The 22,084-nt window shown below is 46.6% G+C and overlaps 1 protein-coding gene across 1 annotated transcript in view; it reads right to left on the reverse strand.

Annotated features, from left to right (window-relative positions):
- Window positions 1–22,084, reverse strand: part of Sema5a (semaphorin 5A) — a 443,089-nt gene that overhangs the window by 104,805 nt on the left and 316,200 nt on the right. The window contains 2 exon segments of the mRNA XM_047556570.1: window positions 12,540–12,744; window positions 18,503–18,638. Coding sequence (XP_047412526.1) covers window positions 12,540–12,744; window positions 18,503–18,638 — 341 coding nt within the window.

Here is a 22,084-nt window from a genome sequence, read left to right on the forward strand (position 1 = left end):
AGCTTTCTTGCATTGTCTCACACATGAGCTTTTGGGGAACAACTCATATCTAAACCATAATACATAGTTTAATCCATCTCTACATTTTAAAGGAGAAAAGAAGATGCAAATATTATAAACAGTAAATAATTTTACAGCTTATCTCACTGTGGAATTCTACTTTTTGAAACTACCAAATTACAGAAAGTCTGATATTGACAAGATTGTCTTCCCCACAATCAGGACAAGTCTGCCTGTAGACCTGGGTACTGTCAATAACTTCACCTCCCCCAACATATTTCCTAAATCGTAGGGTACAGCGGATATCCAGCGGGAGGAAATGCCCAAGTGCTCACTCTCCAGGAGGATTGAGGGAGATCCCCTTTCCTACAGTGGGCTCCATGAGGGGCAAAATATTAGGTCACACCTCCTCTCCTGCCCTCATCACCCTCTGGCCCTGGTCTGTCAGTTCTGGTCCTCTACTACAGAAAGGCTCCCTCTCCTCGTCTGCAAAGGATGGTCTGATAATAAGTGATGGCATGGCTCCTCCCAGTCACGCGGCTGTGTGACGTCATCTGCAGCATGACATCTCACCATGCGTCTCTCCTTCCTACCCTTCCAGTGCACTAATGTGGGCTTCAGAATCTCAATATGTAGAGGCCGAGGCCTAAGCGTGCTTAGTAAGGGTTGGCCGCCATGCCCAGGCAGGGGCCACACACACAGGCTAACAAGGATGACAGCGTTTGAAACTGAAGCAGCAGACGTTGAAAACCAAGGCATTAGAAATCCCACAGGCAACGCAGCTGCTGTGACTAGATGGGATTCCATTTTGCACCAAGGGACTGAGTCCAGGCAACCTTGCTCCTTTGGAAAGTCTGTGCTACCACGTTCTGTATGGCAGATCAAATCATTTTAGAGAGGCATATGCTGCAGATGACATTCCCTTCAAGGGATGAGGGATGACAGCCCTGTGCCCATCTGAGAGCGAATCAGAGAGATTTTCTTGAGCAAAGATTCAATTTGTTAATACATCAAACAGAATCAAATTATTCCGGATTTTATGGTTCTAAGAATTGTGTTTTCGGATGTATCAGCTTGGGAGCGCGTGAGCGGCTGATGGCAATTTCACGTGCTACTGGAACGCTTGCCAGCCAGGGGAGGAGGGGTGGTGAAGCTGGAAGGCCTGCTGCTCAAGTCCCCGGGAGTCCCAAGCCTCCTCCGTGCCCTGCGTGTGCACCTGTGCCCAGAGCTTCACAAGAACCCAAGTCCTGGACAGACTCTTCTAGGAGGAACTTGTAAGTCCCCTCAGAGTTCCTGGGGAAAGCGGGTGTCGAGAGGCAGCGCCCCCAGAGGAAAGATGCTGTTACTGCACTGCCTGTACATCAAGGGACCAACCCACAGGCACAGGCTTGTCCCTCTCATCAGGACAAGAGCACACATCCAGGTCACAGGACAAGAACAGACGGGAGGAGGGGGAGCCAGGCAGCTGGAGGGGAGCAAGCAGAGGCTCTTAGGTTTTTAAGGGAGGTGTTCTGTTTGTTCATGTGGTTTTACTTAGTGGGGGGATCACCTATTGAAGTCATGAGCTCATGCCATTTTCCTTTCCCCTCCTCTTCTACATTCCAGACTTTTCAAAATTGTGAACATTTGCTCGTGGAGCTCTGGAGGAAACGGACAAAAGCTTCACTTCCACAAGCAGTTTGGCTGCAGGACCAGACAGCACAGAATGGGGCAGGTCGCACTGCAGCAGCCACTTCCCTTTCCATAAGCACAGTTCTCCTACCTCGGGTAGCAGCACTTTGCCTCAAGGGCAAGTACTTTGCATTTAATTTCACACTTTAGCAATGGAAACTTTTACTTGAAGGATGTTGTTTGGGAGGGGAGTTTCTGAAGAGTTGGGGGCATCCAAGAGACTCCTGTGGTGGGCAGATTCCTAAGATGCTCCCCATAATTCCCACCTTTAAACAGTCCTTCCCCTTGAGGACTGGCTCTGTCATTCCTGGGGTTAGGTCACATCACATGGCAGCATGCAAGGAACTCTGCAGAGGATTCCAAATAAATTGATTTTGAGTTCGTCAAAACCTGGGCTATCCTACATAGACCTGACTCGATCATGAAAACCCTTAGAAGAGGGACTACTGGGCCTCCTGGAACAAAGGGGCTCTCTTTGAAGGCTGTATGGAGTACGTGGCCCCACGGGGAAGGACCATGTGGGAATGTGCTGGGGCCACCCTGTGAGCCATGAAGTTGGATTCCACCAACAGCCAGCAAGACCCAGAGCCCTGTCATCTGCCCCAGGGAGTGGAATTCGCTAAGAGCCTCAGTGAGCCTGGAAACACATTCCTCTTCAGTCACCCTTCAGATGGGGCTGCAGCCCTCGCTGACCTCTGGATGGCAGCCTGGTGAGACCCTGAGCAGCAGACCAAGCTCGTGGTACACAGGTTCCTGACCCAGAGCCACTCTGGAATTAAATGCATGTTGCTTTAAGTTGCTAAGATTATAACAATGTTTCACAACCTTCAGAAATTAACACGTCTGAATATCCTGCTTAGTAACTTGTTCAACTGTGTAAAGCTGAGGGTCCCCTCAGGGGTTAGCGGTCCTGCCTCTTGAAGAAACGTGCCCCTGCTCTGACACGCTTGATGGTTTCGGAGGTGGGGCCTGACCCAAGGCAGCCCCTCTGCCAGCTGACCAGCAGTAGCCTTCAAAGTGGCCGGTCATGGAATGCTCCACACATCCCAGAAAATGGACTGAAAGACAGGTCAGACTGTCCTCAGGAATGAGGTCAAGAAATGCAGAGGTGATGACCACAGATGGGCAGCAGAAACACACATTGTGAAAATGTCCCTCATGCCCCACAGTGACCAAGGATCTCCTCACCACCAAAAGAACCTGATTCAAATTGACTATAGTGAATGGGTAAGGATGGTATTGAAGATCTTGCTTCCCTAGGGTGGGTACTGATGTGACAGGATGGTTCCAGAAGCAGTTACAAAATGACATATGAAAAGACTCGGAGAAACCAGGGCAGCAATGGTTGGAGTCGATTCGTCAGAGTAGCAGTATTTAAACCCTCCCTATTTGCGCAAATGCACAGCCACATAGAAACTAGAAGACCAGAGCAGTCATAGGCTGCTAAGGTCTCTTTGAAAGCTCATTACCCCACAGACCTGAGTTTAGGGTTCAGGTTACAGAAGACAAAGGCTGAGAAGAACAAAGACAAAATGAGTCATCTGAATTCTCTTCCAATTCCAGGGACTTGGGAGACTGAGACAGGACTCAGCAACTTAGCGAGGTCCCAAGCAGCTTAGTGAGAACCTGTCTCAGAATAAAAAGTAGAAGAGTTAGTGATGTGGTTCAGAGGTAAAGCATCCCTGGGTTCAGTCTCCAGTACAAATGAAACGAAAAACAAAATGCTCTTGTCTTCCAGTTACTCCTGTAAGACAAACTGTGGGAAACGGTGACAATTGACCACTTCAGACCTCCATGAGAACAGGTTGTGTTCAGGACCCAAATGTTTGCAGCCTGCATCTGGGAGTGGTGTGCTTGCACTCTTCTCTTGTGCGCTTCTGAAGTTGGTGCCTTGGGTGCACCTTCCTTGATGATTGACGTGGTGGCCCTTGTTCCTACCCACAGTGGGTGCCAATAGTATTCCTCTGGAGAGCTGGGTCAGGGGACCGCTGAGGTCACCTTCAGTTTGCTGCCCTTCCATGGGCATCCTGGAGCCCTGAGCTGCCCAGGGGAGGCAGGCAGGGCCTTGGGCTGGTGCTACAAGGATGCCTTGCCTCTCAGTCCACGGAGGGTTATCTGGATTTGGTTTAAATATACAGCCCAAGCAGCCCACTAGGAGGTTCACAGAGCATGAGGACAATGAGAAAGGTCACAGGGGCCACAGGCCACAGCTGCTCCTCCTTGTATCTGACCTCATTCAAATTAACATAATCAATCACAAATCTAAAATCAATAATAAGTTTAAGAAGGTATTCCTTGAAGCAAAAATTACTTCTGTTTTAGCTGATAAATGATCACCATGGAAAACAACAACAACAACAACAAAAAAAAAAACGGGAAAAAAACCCACAACAGAACCTTATTACTTAAGTTTAAACACTGATAAAATCTCCTGTGCTGAATGTTTGTCTCCTAAAAAAATTCTCATAAGACTGCAGTGAACACAGGAAACACATTCAGTTATTCCATTTTCACACTCAGATCTGACCAGAATAACCCACAAGTGGAAAAGAGTATGAATTAAATATCTTTTAAGACACACCAGCATTTCGCATGGAAAGGACTAGTTAACAGAAGCAGGTAACAATTGTATAATGTGCTGAACCCCAACAAAGGGTGTGCAGGAACCAGTTAGTGGGAAGTCTCTACTACCTACAGACCAAGGTCCTCCAGATCAACTAGAAGACCCCTTTTGCAATAACAATTGTAGATTCCTCACCAAATTAGTAGTCAGCTGGGTCTTCTCACAAGGGACTTATCCAGGATAAAGATATCTGCTACAATTTCTTAAGCAGGTTCCTAAGTTATGCATGTCAATAACTCAAGCTCCCCACTGATCTGCCTCCTGATGTTTCCATAGAGAAAGATCTTTGAATGTTCCTCTGTAGAAGCAGATTTAGACTTGCAAAACAGACCTGTCGTACTGGGTGAATGCTACTGAAGCCTCCATCAGCCTCACACACTAACACACTAACCAGATTCCTGTATGAACAGAGGAGAGCAGGTCTGAGCTTAAACTCCATCAACTACATTAAGCCAAAAGGAGTTAGAGAATCATCTGTGTCAGGCAGGATCTACACGAAAAGAGGTAAGGTGAAAGGATTTGTATTTTTCTGTTATTATTTATAGACCACAATCTTTATTTACTACCTGGGGTAACTTGGAATCAATGTGGATCATGTAGAACATGAAAGAGGGAGGCTGCCCACCTCACACGGATCCCAAACAGAGGGAGAGAGAGAGAGGGAAAAGCAGACCACGAGGAAAACCCTCAAATCGGCTACTCTACACAGATGGAAGTGGAGCGACCGAATCCCATTTAAAATAGATTGGGAAAATTACTAATTCATAAGTCACAAACTTCAGATTATTTTGTGGTTAGGAAACTAAGCTTAAGCCACGAAAATTAATCAGAAAACATGTTCAAAAACAAAAACTCATTAAAATGCAAGAACTGTGCCCACATTGAATCAAATGGAACAATCCGCTGATGGTATAGCATTTTAAGTGGTTTGGCATATCTTACATTGTTTGCAACAGCAGACTTTTCATTTTAATTGGACCTGACATAAACTCATCGCAAAGAACTAATGCTGTTTGTTGCACTCAGGACACTCAGCAATGCCAGGGGACAGGAGAAATGCCAGGGCACCCTGGCAGCTGGGCTGTAGGACCAGCTGAAAGTGGACAAGTCCCCAGGCTGCCACGATAGAGAAGCACCGGCTGCAGGGGTTCCAGCCACAGCATGCTGCCCTCCCAGCCCTGCAGGCAGGAAGAGGACGTGGAGGTGTTCTCCTGCCCTGCTCTCTTCACACCTGGGTAGTGACACCTGCCTTGTCAGCCCCTGGAGGCGTCGTCCATTCCACGGGGAAAATCCAGAGGAAATTTCCAGTTCCAGAAAATTCCAGGAATTTTCCAGTTTAAACCTCAGCTTCAGTTTGGAAGTCACACTATGTTCCCGCCCTTAATAATGATCGGCAGCAAATAACAACAGAAATGCATGTTTTATATTTAAAAGATATTTGGAAGGACAGGGAGGGAGGGTGGGAAGGGACCCTAGTAGTTTTTCTCCGCGGAGCTCAGAGCAAAGCCACGTGAAGGACCCAGGAGAGAGTGGGCCCCGTCTGCACGGAGGCAGCTCCTTCCTCCTCCCTGAGGTCACAATGACCCCAGTTCCTCCTGCCCCTCAGGACCTCAGTCATTCAGGGTCTGCTCTCTCTTGCTCCCTCGGTTTTTCTTCCCAGTGAGTTAACGTTCATCTGTAGATTTAAATTTTAAGTTATATTTTTAAATCTGGAAGCCAGATTCATGGGTTGGAATCTCTACTGAAAATATTTAAGATCAACATTCCCAAAAGCCAACCTTTTCAAAGTGTAATTCCATCTTTTCCTGGGGCCTCTTGAGGGGGAACGGGCACAGTGGATCTCAGATATGGCATTGAGAATCTCTTCTCTCTTGCTTTTCTAACCTGTTTGGTGTCCTGATTTTCACAAAACAGCCCCTGCACTCCACCAATACACCCCTCTTCCCTCCTCACCCCCTCTCCTGACCCTCTCTGGTGCCATCTCTACTGTTCTCCCACCCATGGAACTGTAACACCGCAGATAGTGCTGGGTGTTCCTGTGGTGCATGGATCTGCAATTGACACGTAAGATTTTTTTTTTTGGTACCTAGAACTCTTTTTGCCTCCTGGGGGTTGACACAGTCCTAGTTAAGAGTGCATGCCATGGCCACACCCCTACTGCCCATCTGCTAGCCAAACCTGCCAGGTTTGCCTCCTCCTGAACCTTGCTTATGATTGAAACAGCCTTGACCACTGACCAGACCTCATGACTCAGTTCAATGAAAGGACATATACAACACTGGCTAATATATATAAAATCTGCTAATATCCCAAGAAAATAGTACTGGCCACGTAGAAAGTGTACCACAATTTTACTCTATTTCATCACTTGCTTTTACTCCAATTCACTAATCAGAATTAAAAAAATTAAAAAGGTCTGGGGCTGTGGCACAGTGTAATCTTCGAAGCACTCAACATTTCAGGTCATTTCTTGTCTTTGCAAAGTTATCAGTCACGATGAAGATGGTGATGCTTGGATTAAAATCCACACTTCTTACAAGACTATAAGACATGTAACATCTACCCCTGCCTGCACTGAGTGAATTCTACTCGTTGTGGGATTGCTTATTGTTACTGTCTAGAAAATCAAGCAGGATGCAAGGAGCAGGTGCTGATGCTTCATGGGAGGTGCCATCCCAGGGCAAGGCAGAACAATTGAGATAGGTTACCATGGGATGCTCTTGTGATGAGCCAAAGAGACACCTGCACATCTCTACCAGGAACCTTGTGTGGACCAGTGCATTGGGAGGAAAAGGTGATAGGGATGCGTCTGATGGCCCCTCCTCAGACCGTGCCTCTCCTTGCTTGAAACTCACCTTAGAGGGAGCTCATCTGTCCCTGCAATTCTGAGTTACCTGCCTGCCCTGTAGCACCTGTTGAGAAGTCAATCCCAATAGTGTGGCTGTTCAAATCCAGACATGGAAGAAGGGGCCAGAGACTCCTGGCCACCTGCCGGTCACCATTCATTAGAGGAATCTGGTAGTTCTACCTGAGAAGGAGCTGAGATGGAGCAAATGGGCAAGATTCTAGAATAAGTGAAGTCGAGAGGGTGGGTGGCAAGTCAGGAAGCTGGCCCCTGGGCTTCTGCACCCCAAGCCCTCGCTGGCCATCCTGTCCCTACGCAACCCCTTAGTTCTTCCTTCTCACCCTCTTTCAGGACGTCTTCTCTCCTAAAGTTTCGGTTCTGATCTCCTTCTGTGGCTTTCTGTTTTCAAAGTAGGAATCACAGGTGTCGTGTCCCTAAAGTTTTGATGTATGTTTATTTTTGAAGGAAAGATTAGGGCAGAATAAAACTCATAAGTCATGCTTAATTTCTCTCTGCTTTTCAATATATTACTCTGCTTGAATTCTGGTATTAAATGTTCCCATGCTTTGTTTTTTAAATCTTCTCCAAATTTGTTTGACTCAATTTAGCCAGTAATTAGGAGTATTCCATGTTTAGAAAAGAGATCATTAGTAGCCTATTGATTGAGATTTTCATTTTAGGGGATGTCTGTCTTTTTTTTTTTTAATTTTTAAATTCCTGGGTGAGTTTAATATTTTTGAATCACATTTTACTTTTCTCAGAATTGCGGGGGCCATGTTCACAGCTGCAAAGTATTCTGAGACCACCAGACTTTTCCCCATTTGTAGCTATTTTTCCCTGTAGTGCTTTCTTTATTTACCTTTGGAATTTAAAACTTAACCTGGTTATATCCACTATTATTTATTTAGGTACTAGGGATTGAGTTCAGGTGCACTTGATCACTGTGCCACATCCCCAGGCCTTTTTAATTTTTTATTTTGAGACAGGTCTCACTAAGTTGTTTAGGGCCTCTTTAAGTTGCTGAGGCTGGCTTTGAACTTGTAATACTCCTGCCTCAGCCCCCTGGGCTGCTGGGATTGCAGGCATGCTCCACCATGCCCAGGTAGTAGCGTTGCTTTATTCTTAATTGATATTGCTTAACTGTGAAGTGTTTTGATATCTTCAGACTCATTTCTCCCATTTTTTTTTTTTTCAGAAACTTTTCATTACTGATGTCTTCAAGAACAACTTACCATGGGTTTCTCTGGTTCAAAGCCACCAACTGCTATATTGTTGCCTGTCTTCCTGGGTCATTTGTATCCAGAATCTTTCTTATCTCTGCATTTGTCACTGCAGCCTTACAAACACTGACTGTTAGGAATTAACCTTTCGCTTTGCTTCTGTTCACAGGAAGCTTGAAACGTCATCATTAGCTTTGCAGTAGAACAGACTCATTTTGCACTTTACTTTGTCACCATGAGAACTTCTTCTCATCTCATGGGCATGGTTCATTTCAGTGATACTTATTTTATTAATATTCTTTCTTTTATGAAGGCAAAGTAAATTGGCAGCAAATGTACTTTGGTTTCTACTCTCGACTATTCTATTTGATTAACTTTTCTGGAGCCTGAAAGACTGCTCATTCTCTCTTCGCCTACTGTATTTTCTGAGATTTTTATAAATACCACACTGTAGGGCGCGATCCACCTTAGGGTGGAGGATGAGAAGGTCACTCAAGTGATAAACTCCATTCAGGTCCAACTCACATCACTCAGGTAAAGATAGGGTACCTGTGAGGACCCTCCCCTGTGGCACTATTATCTGCTCATTTTCTATGTCAATTTCACAAGTTCAGAAAGAAAAACGATGACGGAAACATGCATGTGTAGATGTGTGGATGTGTGTTTGTGTGTCTATGCGTGGGGTGGGGGTGCCCCATCCTTCTTCCCTGTGTTTCTATAGTTTCTGGTATTTCTTCCCTCCTTCTTTCTTAAGTTCTTCTTTCTTTCTTTTTCCTGTGCTGTGGATGGGACCCAGGGTCTCACACATGCCAGTCAACAGCTCTTCCACTGAGCTACACCCCCAGTCCTTTTTATTTTTTGAGACAAGGTGTTATTAAGTTGCCCACTGGTCTTCAGCTTATGACCCTCCTGCCTCCGTCTCCCAATTACATGGTTTATAGGCTTGTGCCCCTGTGCTCAGTGTTTTTATGTAAAAGTTTATGAATAATCCTGTAATTAAGACAAATATTTTATAATAAATAATACAGAAATTCAAAGGAGGAATTGTATTCTTTTAAAATTCTTTGTTGAGATATAATATGCATATCAAATAATCCACCCATTGATCCTTAGCATATTCTGAGTTGTGCGATCCTTGTCACAATCTAAGGTTAGAACATTTTAAGGCTATATACAGTTTAAGGTTAATTAAATAATTAGACTGAATAATAGTAATTAATTTAAAATAATTAAAAAATCAAAATACTTAGACACACTAGAACTGAAGCTCAATGAAAATAAAAGTGTATAAAATACCCTAGAAGGAAGAGTAGGGACCGTGAGTCTGAATGGCACTTCCAGGGAGGGAATGTGGATGAGAACGGTTGTGGTGGTGGCCATGGGCAGAGACACAAGTGAGACCATCCAGGAGGCCAAGAGATAAGTGAGGCAGCAAAGGACCATCTTGGGGGTTGGAGAGCCAGGGGAGACCTTCTGCAGCCAACTAAGGAGAGACTGGTCAACGCCCTCTCATTCTGCCCGTACAGAGAACCCAGGGACTGCCTGCACTTAGACTCAAGGCTGAGAGAACTCCAGGAAGAAAAATCCTGAAGGAGCCACACTCGGCATTGGCCTCCTGCTTGAACTGAGAAACCTTCCAAAGAAACGACTTTCAAAGTCCGAGCACGGTCTCACCTTGGCTGGGTGTCAACGGGGAAGAGACTTGGATCAGCGAGAAGCGGACCAGAACGTGTGGAGGAGAAGCAGCAGGCTCCACGGGCCATACAGTCAACCACCCTGGCAACGTCCTGTCCTGCTCTGACCTTCAGGTACTAGTCCTGAATAAGAGAGCCCACTTTCCTCCTGGCCACCGGCAGGTGCGTCTGTTCAGGCAGTCGCAGTGGGAGGACGGCTTGCACCTGCCGCCCAACTCGGATCCCTAACCCATGAAACTGGTGGCACGCTGCGTCTGCAGCCCGGAACAGCGGTTCCTCTCCGCTTCCCAGAGTCACGAGTGGAGGAACTGGGGCTGACCGCAGAGGCCTCGCAATGGCACTGGTGCTCGTAGGAGAAGAGACACAGAGAGAAGGTCACCGCTCACCTGAAGGCACAATGGGCAGCAGCCGTGCCGTGCCGGGAACAGGCCCTGACCAGGAAATGGCCCCTCAGCCACCTGCATGTTGGGTTGCCAGCCTCCGGGACGCTGAGGAGTCAGCCTCTGGTGCTTAAGCCACCCTGACCACAGCATGTTATAACCAGTAACCAGGGCTAACTAAGGTTCCCATCGAAATTAGCGTAGGAGGAGGTTTTCCTTAGAAATCACCAGAGCAAACTCCAAATCAGCAACAGCAGTTGCGCCCACAGCAGGGGACAGGTCAGAGGCTGGGGTGGAGACCCCAGGCTGCTGTGGGCTGACTGGCCTAGGTCTTCTCCAGCCCAGTCCCAGCCCCAGGCCCAGCCCTGCAGCACCCCAGCCCAGGCACGGATGAAGGCCTCAGCTGCCTCAGAATCCATGAAGGTGACCCTTCTCTCCATGGCATTAACCTGGAGGTGTGTGATAAAAGACCAGGGACACTTTTGGAAATGTCCTGCCATTCATTCCAGAAAAAGATAAACGATCCTGCCTGTAGCCTGGTGAACAAGCCAAATAGTACACTACTCATTTCTTTCCTTTCCATAGAAAAAAATCATCAAAATCCCTGCTTGGCCTCCCATCTCCTCCAGATACCGCCTCACTTCTCTCCCTGCCACCAGGATGCTTTGCAAAGGGCTTCTCCTAGCAGGCGTCTCCACTGACCTCTTCCCCTCCCCTCTTCCTCTCCACTCCTTCCATAAGGGGCCCTGAGTGGCAGCAGTTTCCTCTATCCACCTGACCAGGGCCACTCAGAGGTCACTTCTGTCCTCTCCTGTCTTGACCCCTAGTGACCCTGCCCACAGCAGACAGCCCCGGATTCTGTAGTGCCCACTATTTCCCTCAGGGCTGCAGGGCTGGCTGCTTCTCGTAGTCCTCAGTTTCCATGCCATCTCTGGGCAGCAGCAGGCTCTCAGAGCCAAGCAGGGGCCTCCGGGGCTCTGACCACCTCCTGCCACTAACTGCCCCACCATGGCCCTGCATCAGCACCTCACTGGCCAGTGGCTGCCTGACTCCCCCTCGGACGTGAGCACTGAGAGCAGGACAGAGCCAGTGTGCTCTCGCTGTACTCCTCAGGTGGCAATGACCTCGACAGAGTGGCAGTCCAATAAACCTCAAGGACTTCACGAGTGAAATAAACCAGTTGATAAATACATAATTACGAATTGAGATGTTCTATCTAAATAAGACATATTCTTCACAAGAACACGAAGAGAAGCAATCGTGCTTTGTGAGAAAAGGCCAGTTATACAGACACAGGAAAAAGTGTGGAGAGGGGCAGATCCCACCATGAGGCTGCTCTATCTGGGGGACGTGAAGGCAGAGCTGAGCCTGGTGCTGGCTGGGGCTGGGCTGGGCCGAGCTGTCCTGAGGGGCCCACCTGGATGAAGCACACCCTCTGCACTCCGGTCACTTTGGAATCTTTGGAATATTTATAATTTCATAAGCACTATCACCGACATTCTGTACGATATCGCGCTATTTATGAGAAAAAGAACCACACTTCTTGAATGCTTCCACGTGGCATCCACAGGAACGGTTTGCTGTGAGCTCTGCCTCTGAAGCCAGCAGACATCACCACAACCGCCCCGGGAGAGCATTTCACCCAGCGACATCCAATTGAAGAGGGTCTTGCCGAGGAAGGTTCTGCTTTGTGAATAGCTGAGGAAGGGCAATTAGGAAAGGAGGCCTTCTCCTGCCAAGTCAAACTGGGCTGACACAGGACAAAGAGAGAGTCAAGTGAAGACTTCCGGGGGCATGAACAGGAGGAGTGAGCATTGTGGGCTTGCTGGTTTGCAGGTAAAGAGATGGACCCCCAGCTTCAGCTTGAAATGGATACTAATTTTCCTTAAGTACTGGGGGTCGAACTCGGGGCACTGTACCACTGAGCTGCAGGGCTCCCTAAGTTGCCCAGGCTGGTTTCAAACTTGTAATCCTCCTGCCTCAGTTTCTTGTGGCCGAGATAACAAACCTGTGCTACCATGTCCAGATGAATATTTAGAATTTAAAACATCAAATGAGAACAAGACAGAAAACGGCCCAGAGGAGGACCGAGCTCCGAGCTCCTACCTGTGGCCAGGTAGAGGATGTGGACCAGCGTGTCTCTGCCCTGCACCACGTCGACAACCACGTGCGAGAAGCGGCTGTTGTCCTCCATGAAGGTGGGCACTGGGGTCACCGGCTGTACCACCTCGTGCATGAGAATGAACTTCTGAGCATCCTGCAGGTTCCTCTCTGTCAGATTCACATACAGGCCTTGGTCCACGGTGCCACACTGCAAGGAAAGACAGACCATGTTCCTGGTCCAGCTGTCTGGACACAAGTGATATGGTCACCCCAGCCCCAGCTGACATGGAACCTGAATCAGCCACGATGCAACATCGAGTGCAGAAAGAGGTGTGCTCCAGCTCCCCTGGTGTCCCCGTGCCTGGTGTCCATCTCAGTGCAGACAGAACTCATCACATTTGGAGACTCTCTCAACACCATTATAAACAGAGTGATCAGAAGTTGCAAAACAGAGGGGACCTTGTTGCCGACTTTAATATGGATACCAGAGGCACAGACATTCATCACTGTTGCGTTTCCTGGGAGCCTTCTGGCTAACACATTCTGCTATAACTACCTATAAAGCAGGTACCCACATGGAAAATGTGGCAATCAGGAACACAGTATTGATTTATTAGTTTTCAATTGTAGCAGTAAGTTTATAAGCAAACACTGATTCCATGACAACAGAACTATGCCATTTTAGTCTGTAAGCAATGCAATGTCATTCACATGGGCTACAAACACGACGCTGCTGTGAATGTTCTGGGCTCCTCCTATTCAAGCTAGAAGAAATAAAAATCTGGTTAGGATCTAAGAATTTGAGACATAATAGTAAATTTGCACTAGCAGGGGGAGCTCAGGAGATAAATGGGATGAGGAAAGGAGGAAGAGAAGTGATAAGGGAGAGGAAAGGAAGAAAGAAGAAGGGAGAAGGAGGGGAGGAATGATTTGCAGAGAGGGGAAATATCATGAACTAGAATCTGAGATGTACAGGGGGAAATCAGACCTGAAAAGGGCTGAGGATTCAATTCAGAGCTGTGCTTGGGAGAGGCGGCAAGTGCTATGTGTGACAGGGTCAGGCAGGGACAGGACACGAAGAGGGGTAGGCAAGAAAGTCCAGCATTCCAGGGCAGAGCACAGAATCAGAAAATCACCACCAACCTTTCTCACGTCTTTTGTAAACTCAGGAACAAATAGTGACTGATTCTCAGCAGAACTTCATATAAGTAGGCTTGAAGGAAATGAATTTGGGGATCCACGCTGCCTGAAACTACCATTTACAACACACCATTTCTAATATGGAGTTTTATAACAGGTCAGAGGTAGAAGATGGAATTGCTTTTTTAAAGTAGATGGTATTTTGTAGCATTTGATAAAATGCCTTACACGCAATAAAATGATAGGCCAATTGTGCAGTCAGAGAATCTCGGAGGTAAATGGATTTCATGCATCTAGTCCAATGCTTAATTTAATACTGCACAGTTAGATATCACCTGAAGGGAGGGTGTAGTCAAGGAGAGGGCCCAGGCTCCAGTGTTTCAGATGGGCTGTCACTCTCCCTACACACGGCCTCAGGGTTGGCCTCTCTCCTCAGACTATAACACTTACTTCATCTGTAATGGAACCAGGAAAGTAGGACTCTGCTCACCTCCCAGGGCCGATACGAAACCAATTGAGGTAACCAGCAGAAACATTTGTAAATTAAAATTCTTGTAAATGCCAAAGAGCAGGACAATGCGCCTGGCATGGGGAAGCCACTCAACTCAACCACTGATGAGGGTTCTGAAGCAGGACAGCAGTCCCACGGTCCACGGAGCTGCCGTGGCCAGAGGCAAGTGAGTGAATAAATGAATGGACCAGGAATCAACACAGGGATACATAAGCAGCTGCTTCCGGTTGGGAGAGAGGCTGTGCCAGAGATTTTATATAATGGTAGTATTTAATAATAATGTGAAACATGGGATATTGCCTATTAGCCAGGGTTTTTAAAAATTTTTGAGAATTCTCAGGGGCTTGGCCAAAGGCCCATGCGCACGGACTCCGAGGACACGTCTAGTGGCTTTACTCTCTCAAATCAATGGCAGAACTTCAGGCACAGGAAGCTACCTGCAGCCCAGGGAAGTGTGCTCACAGTTATTGTTTGGTGTTTATGGTGTTTTTAAAAACGGGCATCCTATAAACCAGATGGCATAATTTAAAAACAAAATCCTCTCACTGTCCTGGAGGAGCCTGGAGGGGGGAGACCATGAGAGTAGTTGTGGGCCTGGGGCTGTCTGGCAGGGTCGCTGGGATTCCTCCTTCGTGAGACCCATATCTCAATGAAGTCATCTGCCTGCACTGTCAAGAACTGTTTCTGAAGCATTCTTTGCTACTTCTTCACTTCTTCTGCCAGCCTATAATAAATATTCTACCCCAGGATCCAGTTTCCAATATTTTGAAAACTATTCAAACCTATTTTTTTATTGGATCACAAACAATCCACTGAGCTTTCTAAAGGTCGTACCTTATACACAGGTCTCCCCAGAGTCTACTGGACCCTGTGTGATGCCCAGGGCACACCACACAAGACTAAATCAGTAAGAGGAGAAAAAACACAGCCTTTGCCCTCACGTGGCTTGCAATCCATAACAGTCATGCCAACACCCATATCTTCAAGCAAGGTCAATAGTAATTCTACCAAGTTTTAAAACAATAACAAGTATTTATTTGCACTTGTGCTTACTTATATTTTCAAGGGCAACACGTGCCTCCTAGTCCTCGCTCACCAGCACTTGGTGTCATCCCCACAGTCACCCAGCCTCATCCTGACTACTACATTTCCACAGGACCTTCCACCACTTGCTCCCTCCCATCTCTCTGCCAGCAAGATGGTACCTCAAACAGTCCCAATGGATGCAACCAAATTTCTGCATTTGGTCTCCTAAACAATTTCCTCATCTTTCTGCATTTAAGGGCCAAACTATTCATTTCCAATTGATGGTGATCAGAACTGTGTGGAAGATTCTGGAGACTTCTACCCTTCTACTGTACCACTGGGTCTGCACAGTGCTGTTTTAGTGGCTGATTCTTTTCTTCTGGAGGCTTAGAATTTGGATGACCTTGGGACTGCATCTCTAACAGGGCAGGCAGTTAAAGAACACCAAGGATAGCCTCTAGATGGCAACTGAGAAAGGTAATCAATAGCTCTTGTTGTTTTATTAATGTTTCCAATTGAGATTTCTATACTAAATTTTGAAATATTATATCCTGGCCCTCCTAAACTATTCCTCTTCCTCAACCTGTTCCTCTAATTGGCTGCTTCTATTATGTAAGTGCTGCATAAAATTCCACATGTCAGCAGAAAAACAAGTATAAAAAATCTACCCACTTCGTCCTGTTCGTTACTGCAAACATCAGGACTTTTATACATGGCTGGTGGTGCGAGCCTTAGTGTAAAATGAATGCCCCCTCTATGCCAGTCTAGAGTGCTTTGCAGATGGTATCAGGATGCCTATGCTCAGGTAGCCATCAGATATAGTAACAAGAGAAAAGCACTGATTTGTACGAGGAGTTAAACGGAGAATCAACATAATCTGTAACTTCAGTTCCATGCAAGTATCATTTACCTATTTTTTATTCTTAATTTTTTTGCAGTGCTGGGGGTTGAACCCAGGGTCTCAGCTAGGTGAGTGCTCAACCACTGAGCCACAGCCCCAGACCCTCCCTGGAAGTTTTAAGTTCTACCCAAAGAAGACAAGTTCAGCTAAGCAGGTTTCCTGCCTGAAATGCCTACATCTCTCTGCATTCTTCATTCACTATGGGGACTACTTCCTTCCCGAATGTGAGCATGCTTGCAAGGGCGACACTGGCCTTATAAAACCAGGCACAGGTGACCTTAGGAAATAAGGGCTTGAGCAGTGTGCTACAGATACATCTAAACAAGCAGGCTAAAAGGGGTCCACAGCCTGGAGGAGATAAAGGGTTACAAAAGTTATATTAAGCCACTCTGTTCATTGTGAAGACTTTCACAATAGCCATATGTAGAAAGTACAAGACATATAATTAGCATCTTTGTTGTTGTTGTTGTTGTTATTATTAATATTATTTGGTACTGGAGACTGAACTCAGGGGCACTTGACCACTGAGTCACTTCCCCAGTACTATTTTGTTATTTTATTTAGAGAGGGTCTCACTGAGGTGCTTAGCTCTTTGCTTTTGCTGAGGCTGGCTTTGAATTCATGATCCTCCTGCCTCAGCCTCCTGAGCTGCTGGGATTACAGGTGTTTGCCACCAAGCCCAGCTTCTTTGTTCATTTTTAACCTTCAGGATTTTACAAAGGAATGGCATATTTTCTCTTCTGTAGAATAGGAAGAAAAAATTAAAGTATATATTCACCCAATATGTGGTGCCAGAAGGCAGCAAATAGATGGTCCCTAGGAGTTACCTTCATAAGTATATTATATAGTATATAACTTACATTGACATTACCAAAGTTTATTCACTTATGCATGTGTATCCCTCCTTTCCAATTTTGTTGATGACAATATGAAAGAGAAGATGCTAAATAATGTGTCCAAAGAAAGCAGTAAAAAGTAAAGATGACATGTAAATCACTCATCTATTTTCCAATTCCATACTCTTTCAAAAGCTTAAAAAAAAAACACAAACAAAAAACTCAATAATTAATCAAGGGATGCTTGCAAAATCCTAGTAAAGTCTAAACTGAGTGAAACCTTGCATGATCCCAGTTTTCTAAGAAGCCAAAAGGTTTGCATTTTATTAGTGATGTTCCAGTCATTTAATGGAGAGAGGTTGAGACTCTGCCTCTGGAAGGCTGGGATTCCCCTCGGCCGTGGTCCTGGCGAGGCTATCTGGCCCAGGGCTCCACTTCCTTCTCTGTGTGTGGAGAAGGTCACCCATCATGGCACAGCGGCCAGCACGCAACCTGAGGTACCCGAGGGCCAGCACACTGGGGGGACCTTGGTGGTACCAATACCGAGGCCCACAATGACAGTGATGGTTATCACAGGAGAGCTGTGGGCAGTGAAGAAGCCCGCAAGGGAAGCCTGCACTTACAAACTGCAAGGCCATCTGTGGTGGGACCTCTCGGGACAGAATTGATGTCCAATGAGGTCACGAGGGCGGACCTCCAACCTGGTGGAACTGGTGACCTTACAAAAAAGAATGAGAAACCAGAGATGTCTGCCCCTTCCACAGGGGACCCACAAGAAGACGGACACCTACCAGAAAAGGAAACAGCCCTCCCCAGACAGTGACCCTTTCTCCACCTTAATCCTGAACTGCTAGCCTCCAGGGCTGTGGGAATTAAAGGCTCTTTCTTAAGCCCCATCTCTGGGATTTTATTACAGCAGCACAAGCAAACGAATACCCCCGCTGACTGACCAGACATCGTAGACCACCTCATCTCCTGGGGTCTCAGCTTCTTCTGAACATTGGGAGATGGCACGGTGTACAAAGCCCCTTGCAGCCTGAACACCTGTAATTTTGTGACTGAAGGATGCATGACCTTCACCTCTACTTCCTTCCCCTGGCCGCCACTAGCATGTGCTGCATCCCCAACAGGAAATCTCGCCATGGTTGCCAATTAGCGTGCTGTTTGTGTGTTGCCACCACTCTGTGCCCTGGGCCCTATTCATCAGACGTCATTCATTAGGGATCAGAGATTCTGGGGACACAAAGTCCATCATCATTAGTACTAATTGGAGCCCAGGCTCCCAACCCTCTACAGAATGCTGGCCTTTTTCATTTCAGCATCAGGCATCCCAGCTGACAAAAGGCCCTTTTTGGCCCAGACGCCACCATTGAAAAAGCCGCTGCTCCATTGGCATTAGCCAAGCAGAGCGTGGGACTGTCCTCGAGGGACAAGGGAGATTGAGGCTGCTCTGTGCATGCATCCAAGGTTTACACGGCCCAAGCCTGTCTGCACAAGCTCCCTGTATTCTTCACAGAAGACATCCAGAGTGGCCCTCTGCCCTTGAAATTACCTGGAAATTGGGGTTGGGGTTGGGATAAGGCAGCCAGGCCGAGCGAGAGTTCTCCTGGTACTTGAAGGGTCCGTTGAAGGCCTGGGAGATGGCGCTCAGGTTGAAGACGCACACAGCTGAGGCCGCAATGCTGTTCCTGCAGAGCCAAGGGAGAGAGAGGAGACAGTCAGAGAGCCCAGCAGTGACTGCTGACCTCCAGCAGCCATGGAGAGGCAGCAGAGATGAGGAGGCAGCTTCAGACACAGGAAGACCACAGCCTCCTAAACATCCTCAGGACCCAGGCGGAGTATCCAGTGGGCTCCCCCCTGATTTCCCTTTGAGCAAAAAAACAACTGGGTATTGAAACAAGAATCATTACCAGATATGACACCTATAATCCTGCCAGCTGGATCAATTCACTGAGCCATAGGGGCAATGAAGGATCTGAAGGTCTGTGTGTTTTGCCTTTTAAATGCTGGAAGAATGTGACCATTGCCTCCGGTGGCTGGCGCCTCCTGTCACTCCGGTGGGCCCCTCCCCCATCCGCTACTTTAGCTCGGTCAAAACCTTTAGTGGGTCAAAACCTTTTCTTCTAAATCCCCAGATATTTGTGTTTATTTGTCATCCTTGAGAAATAATAAACTGGGAGTGTTTTGCAAAGAATGCCTGACAGACCCTTCATATGCTTTTTAATTTAGAAAGGATTGTAAATTCAAAGGGTCAGAAAAAAATTTACCATAGCACTACCATATGAAATCTTGAAGCCTTAATTTAGAATTCAAGCTCTGCAGAGAAAGTTGTAAATGGGAGGATTTAGAAGGTCAGTGACCTTTGACTAAGCATGGAAACAGCTAAATATTTTAAAAAATATTTTTGGTTAAATTTGCATTTTAAGCTCAGCTATGGTTTTCAAAGGGGAAGTGGAAATAAAAAGAGGAATGGGTATGTATTTTCCATATTAATGCTTGGGGCCAATATCATGTCTACTTATATCCACTGTTTTTCCCACATCAAAGGCAAAGTCACAGAAACTCCAGAACCAAAATTCCTGCCTTATATTTGTTTATTAACAAACTCTGGACAGGTGCAAATGCTTTCCTGCAGGATTTACTCATGCCAATCCAGGTAATCCTCCTAAGGAAAGAGGTTCTCATAGACAAGGAAATCGAGGGAGTCACAGTGAGGACAAGACTCCAGGCCACATCTGGGTAACGGAAGACATTTGAACCCCTGCAGTCTGGCTCTGGAAACCATGCTTTTAGTCCTTTATGAGAGTTCTGTAAGAGTGGATGGCATTAAACACAGCCCCAGGTGAGGGCCAGGCGGGCGGAGCTGCACGTACAAGGACAGGTCCCCCATGGCGCTCACACACCTGCCATGGGGGCGGGTAGCACTGTGCAGGGAATGCTACATGAACATTTATCCCTATTGCTATTTTTGCTCTTGTTTTCATTAGCCTCGGAGAAAAAGAACATGGGAAGTCAAATCACAAGTTCGGGGGGAAATAGCCTTTGAACATGTGACTGGACTTTAGTAAGAACGGGAACAAAAAATACAGTGGACTGGGAATGGCAGACACACAGGCTGGGACCAGTCTTGGGCCAGGCACGTTGATGAGCAAAGGGATGGGGGATGGGATGTCAGTAATGAGAGTATCACCCTGAGCCTTCTGCTAACCACTGACAAGGACCACGGGGTTTGTGGAAGAGTCTACAAATACTGAGAGCAGCTCGACTTTCCAGATGGATAAAGAGCAGCACAGAGAGGGTGCATTGCAGGCTGGTCCACATTGCAGGTTGTAGAATTAGGATCGCAGCTGCTTTGCACGGGTCCCTGAGTTCACACCTGTGACCCCACCACCACACTGCCTCCCTTAGCCTCTTCCTATTAGAACCACACCTGGGATCACTCCATTCCGTCACTCTGAATGGGGCTGGCCTGGGCTCTGGGATTAACCCAGAGACTCCCCTGGAAGTCCCATCAGTTGCTGGTCTGAGGATCACTCATTGTTTTGGGAGCACATTTCTTCCCAACTCCTGACAAGCAGAGAGCATCAGTGGTACAGTGTCCCCCTCCCCTCTCCCCCCCGCCAGCACCACACTCGCTGTGCTGGGGGACAGTGGGCCAGTCTATAGAAGCATGTTTTCACCCTCTCCTCTAGGTCTCCCCGGCAGCAGGAGGCCAGCCCAGGGATAGATGCCACTGACCTTGGGAATGAGTCTGATTAAAGCTGAGCTCGGTATCAATAAGTCCATCTGGCTAAGACACCTGCAGCCCTGTGCCCCAGCTGGCCTCTCCCAGTAATTAAGGTAAACATTCATCTTCTTTTAATGCTGTTTATTTCTTGTTTGTGGTCCAAGTGGATAAAAATTGTTCTAGGGAACCACTTAAGTGAGCTCAGAAATAGGCAAACTTGAAGTTTTCTTCTATCTGAAGACTACTGAAAGCTACCAGTAGAAAAGTAAAGGAAAAAAAAATAATCCTTCTAGTTCTTATTTTTCTTAGAAAGGAAAAAAAATAAAACTTTTCCCCAGCAGCCCCGACTTTACCATCTAGCTATCTGTATGCAGTAAACTCTGTTATGTCATTTACTGTACATTACATACAACTATAATACTGGGTCCTCATTTATAGATACCCAGAATAAGAGGTAACACCTTTAAAAATTCTATTGCAGTAGCAAACTGGTTCCTGCAGCCCAATCCTTGATCAAGTGTTTTAGAAAAATCTCACAGTCCTAGAAACAGAATGAGCCAGAACAGGTCCAGTTCCCCCATTCTCCCAGTGCTGAGAAACCTGGAAACTACAGAGGCAAACAGCACTCAGGCCACCAACTTGGAGCCTGTAATTCAGAGATGGGAAATTGCCGGCTACCTGAACCTCATTTCTTTTAGTCTGAAGCCAGATTGTCTGTTGACAGGGTCAAATCAAGGCTGAGCCATGAAAGGAAGGGCAGGTGGGAGACACTGTAGGATAGAGATGGGCATATCAGAAAGAATCAGTGGGGATAAGTATTCCAGAGAGAAAGTGGAGCTAGGCCCATGTCACATGACTTCCTTCACGGAGGGCACTCAGTACTAAAACCTCGCCTACAATAATCTGAAACATTTCTCTCTGAATGGACTATTCACCACCTTGGAAGCTTGAGGCTCAGAACTTTTGTAACTTTTGAAATTGGTGTTTTTGTTGTAGAAATTTTTTTTTGCTCAGAGCCAGGGGAATGAACAGTGAAGGAAGCCAAGCCCCTATTGTGTATAAAATTGATGTCGACTGAGCAACTGAACATTTATCTTGTGCAGCCTATACTACTTTTTAAACAAGGTTTTGGAAAGCAAATCAACTTCAGAAACCATAAATTGATTTTTTTTTTTTTTTAAAAAAGAAACTTCTCAAGGAGTACAAGTAACATCAGGGTTTGGAAAGCAGATTTACAACAATAAGGGCAGTCATGGTGGCATGGGCTAGGGTGGGGCCGACTATATCACACTTTTTTCTCCTATCTTCTAAGAAAGAAGAGTATGGCGTAAATTTTCCATTCAGTGAATATAAACACTTACAAGGGAAAGAGCAGGAGGAAGGGTCTAGCAAGGAAGAAAGGGACAC

Source organism: Sciurus carolinensis, chromosome 6 (assembly GCF_902686445.1).
Source record: "Sciurus carolinensis chromosome 6, mSciCar1.2, whole genome shotgun sequence".
NCBI classification, from domain to species: Eukaryota; Metazoa; Chordata; class Mammalia; order Rodentia; family Sciuridae; genus Sciurus; species Sciurus carolinensis.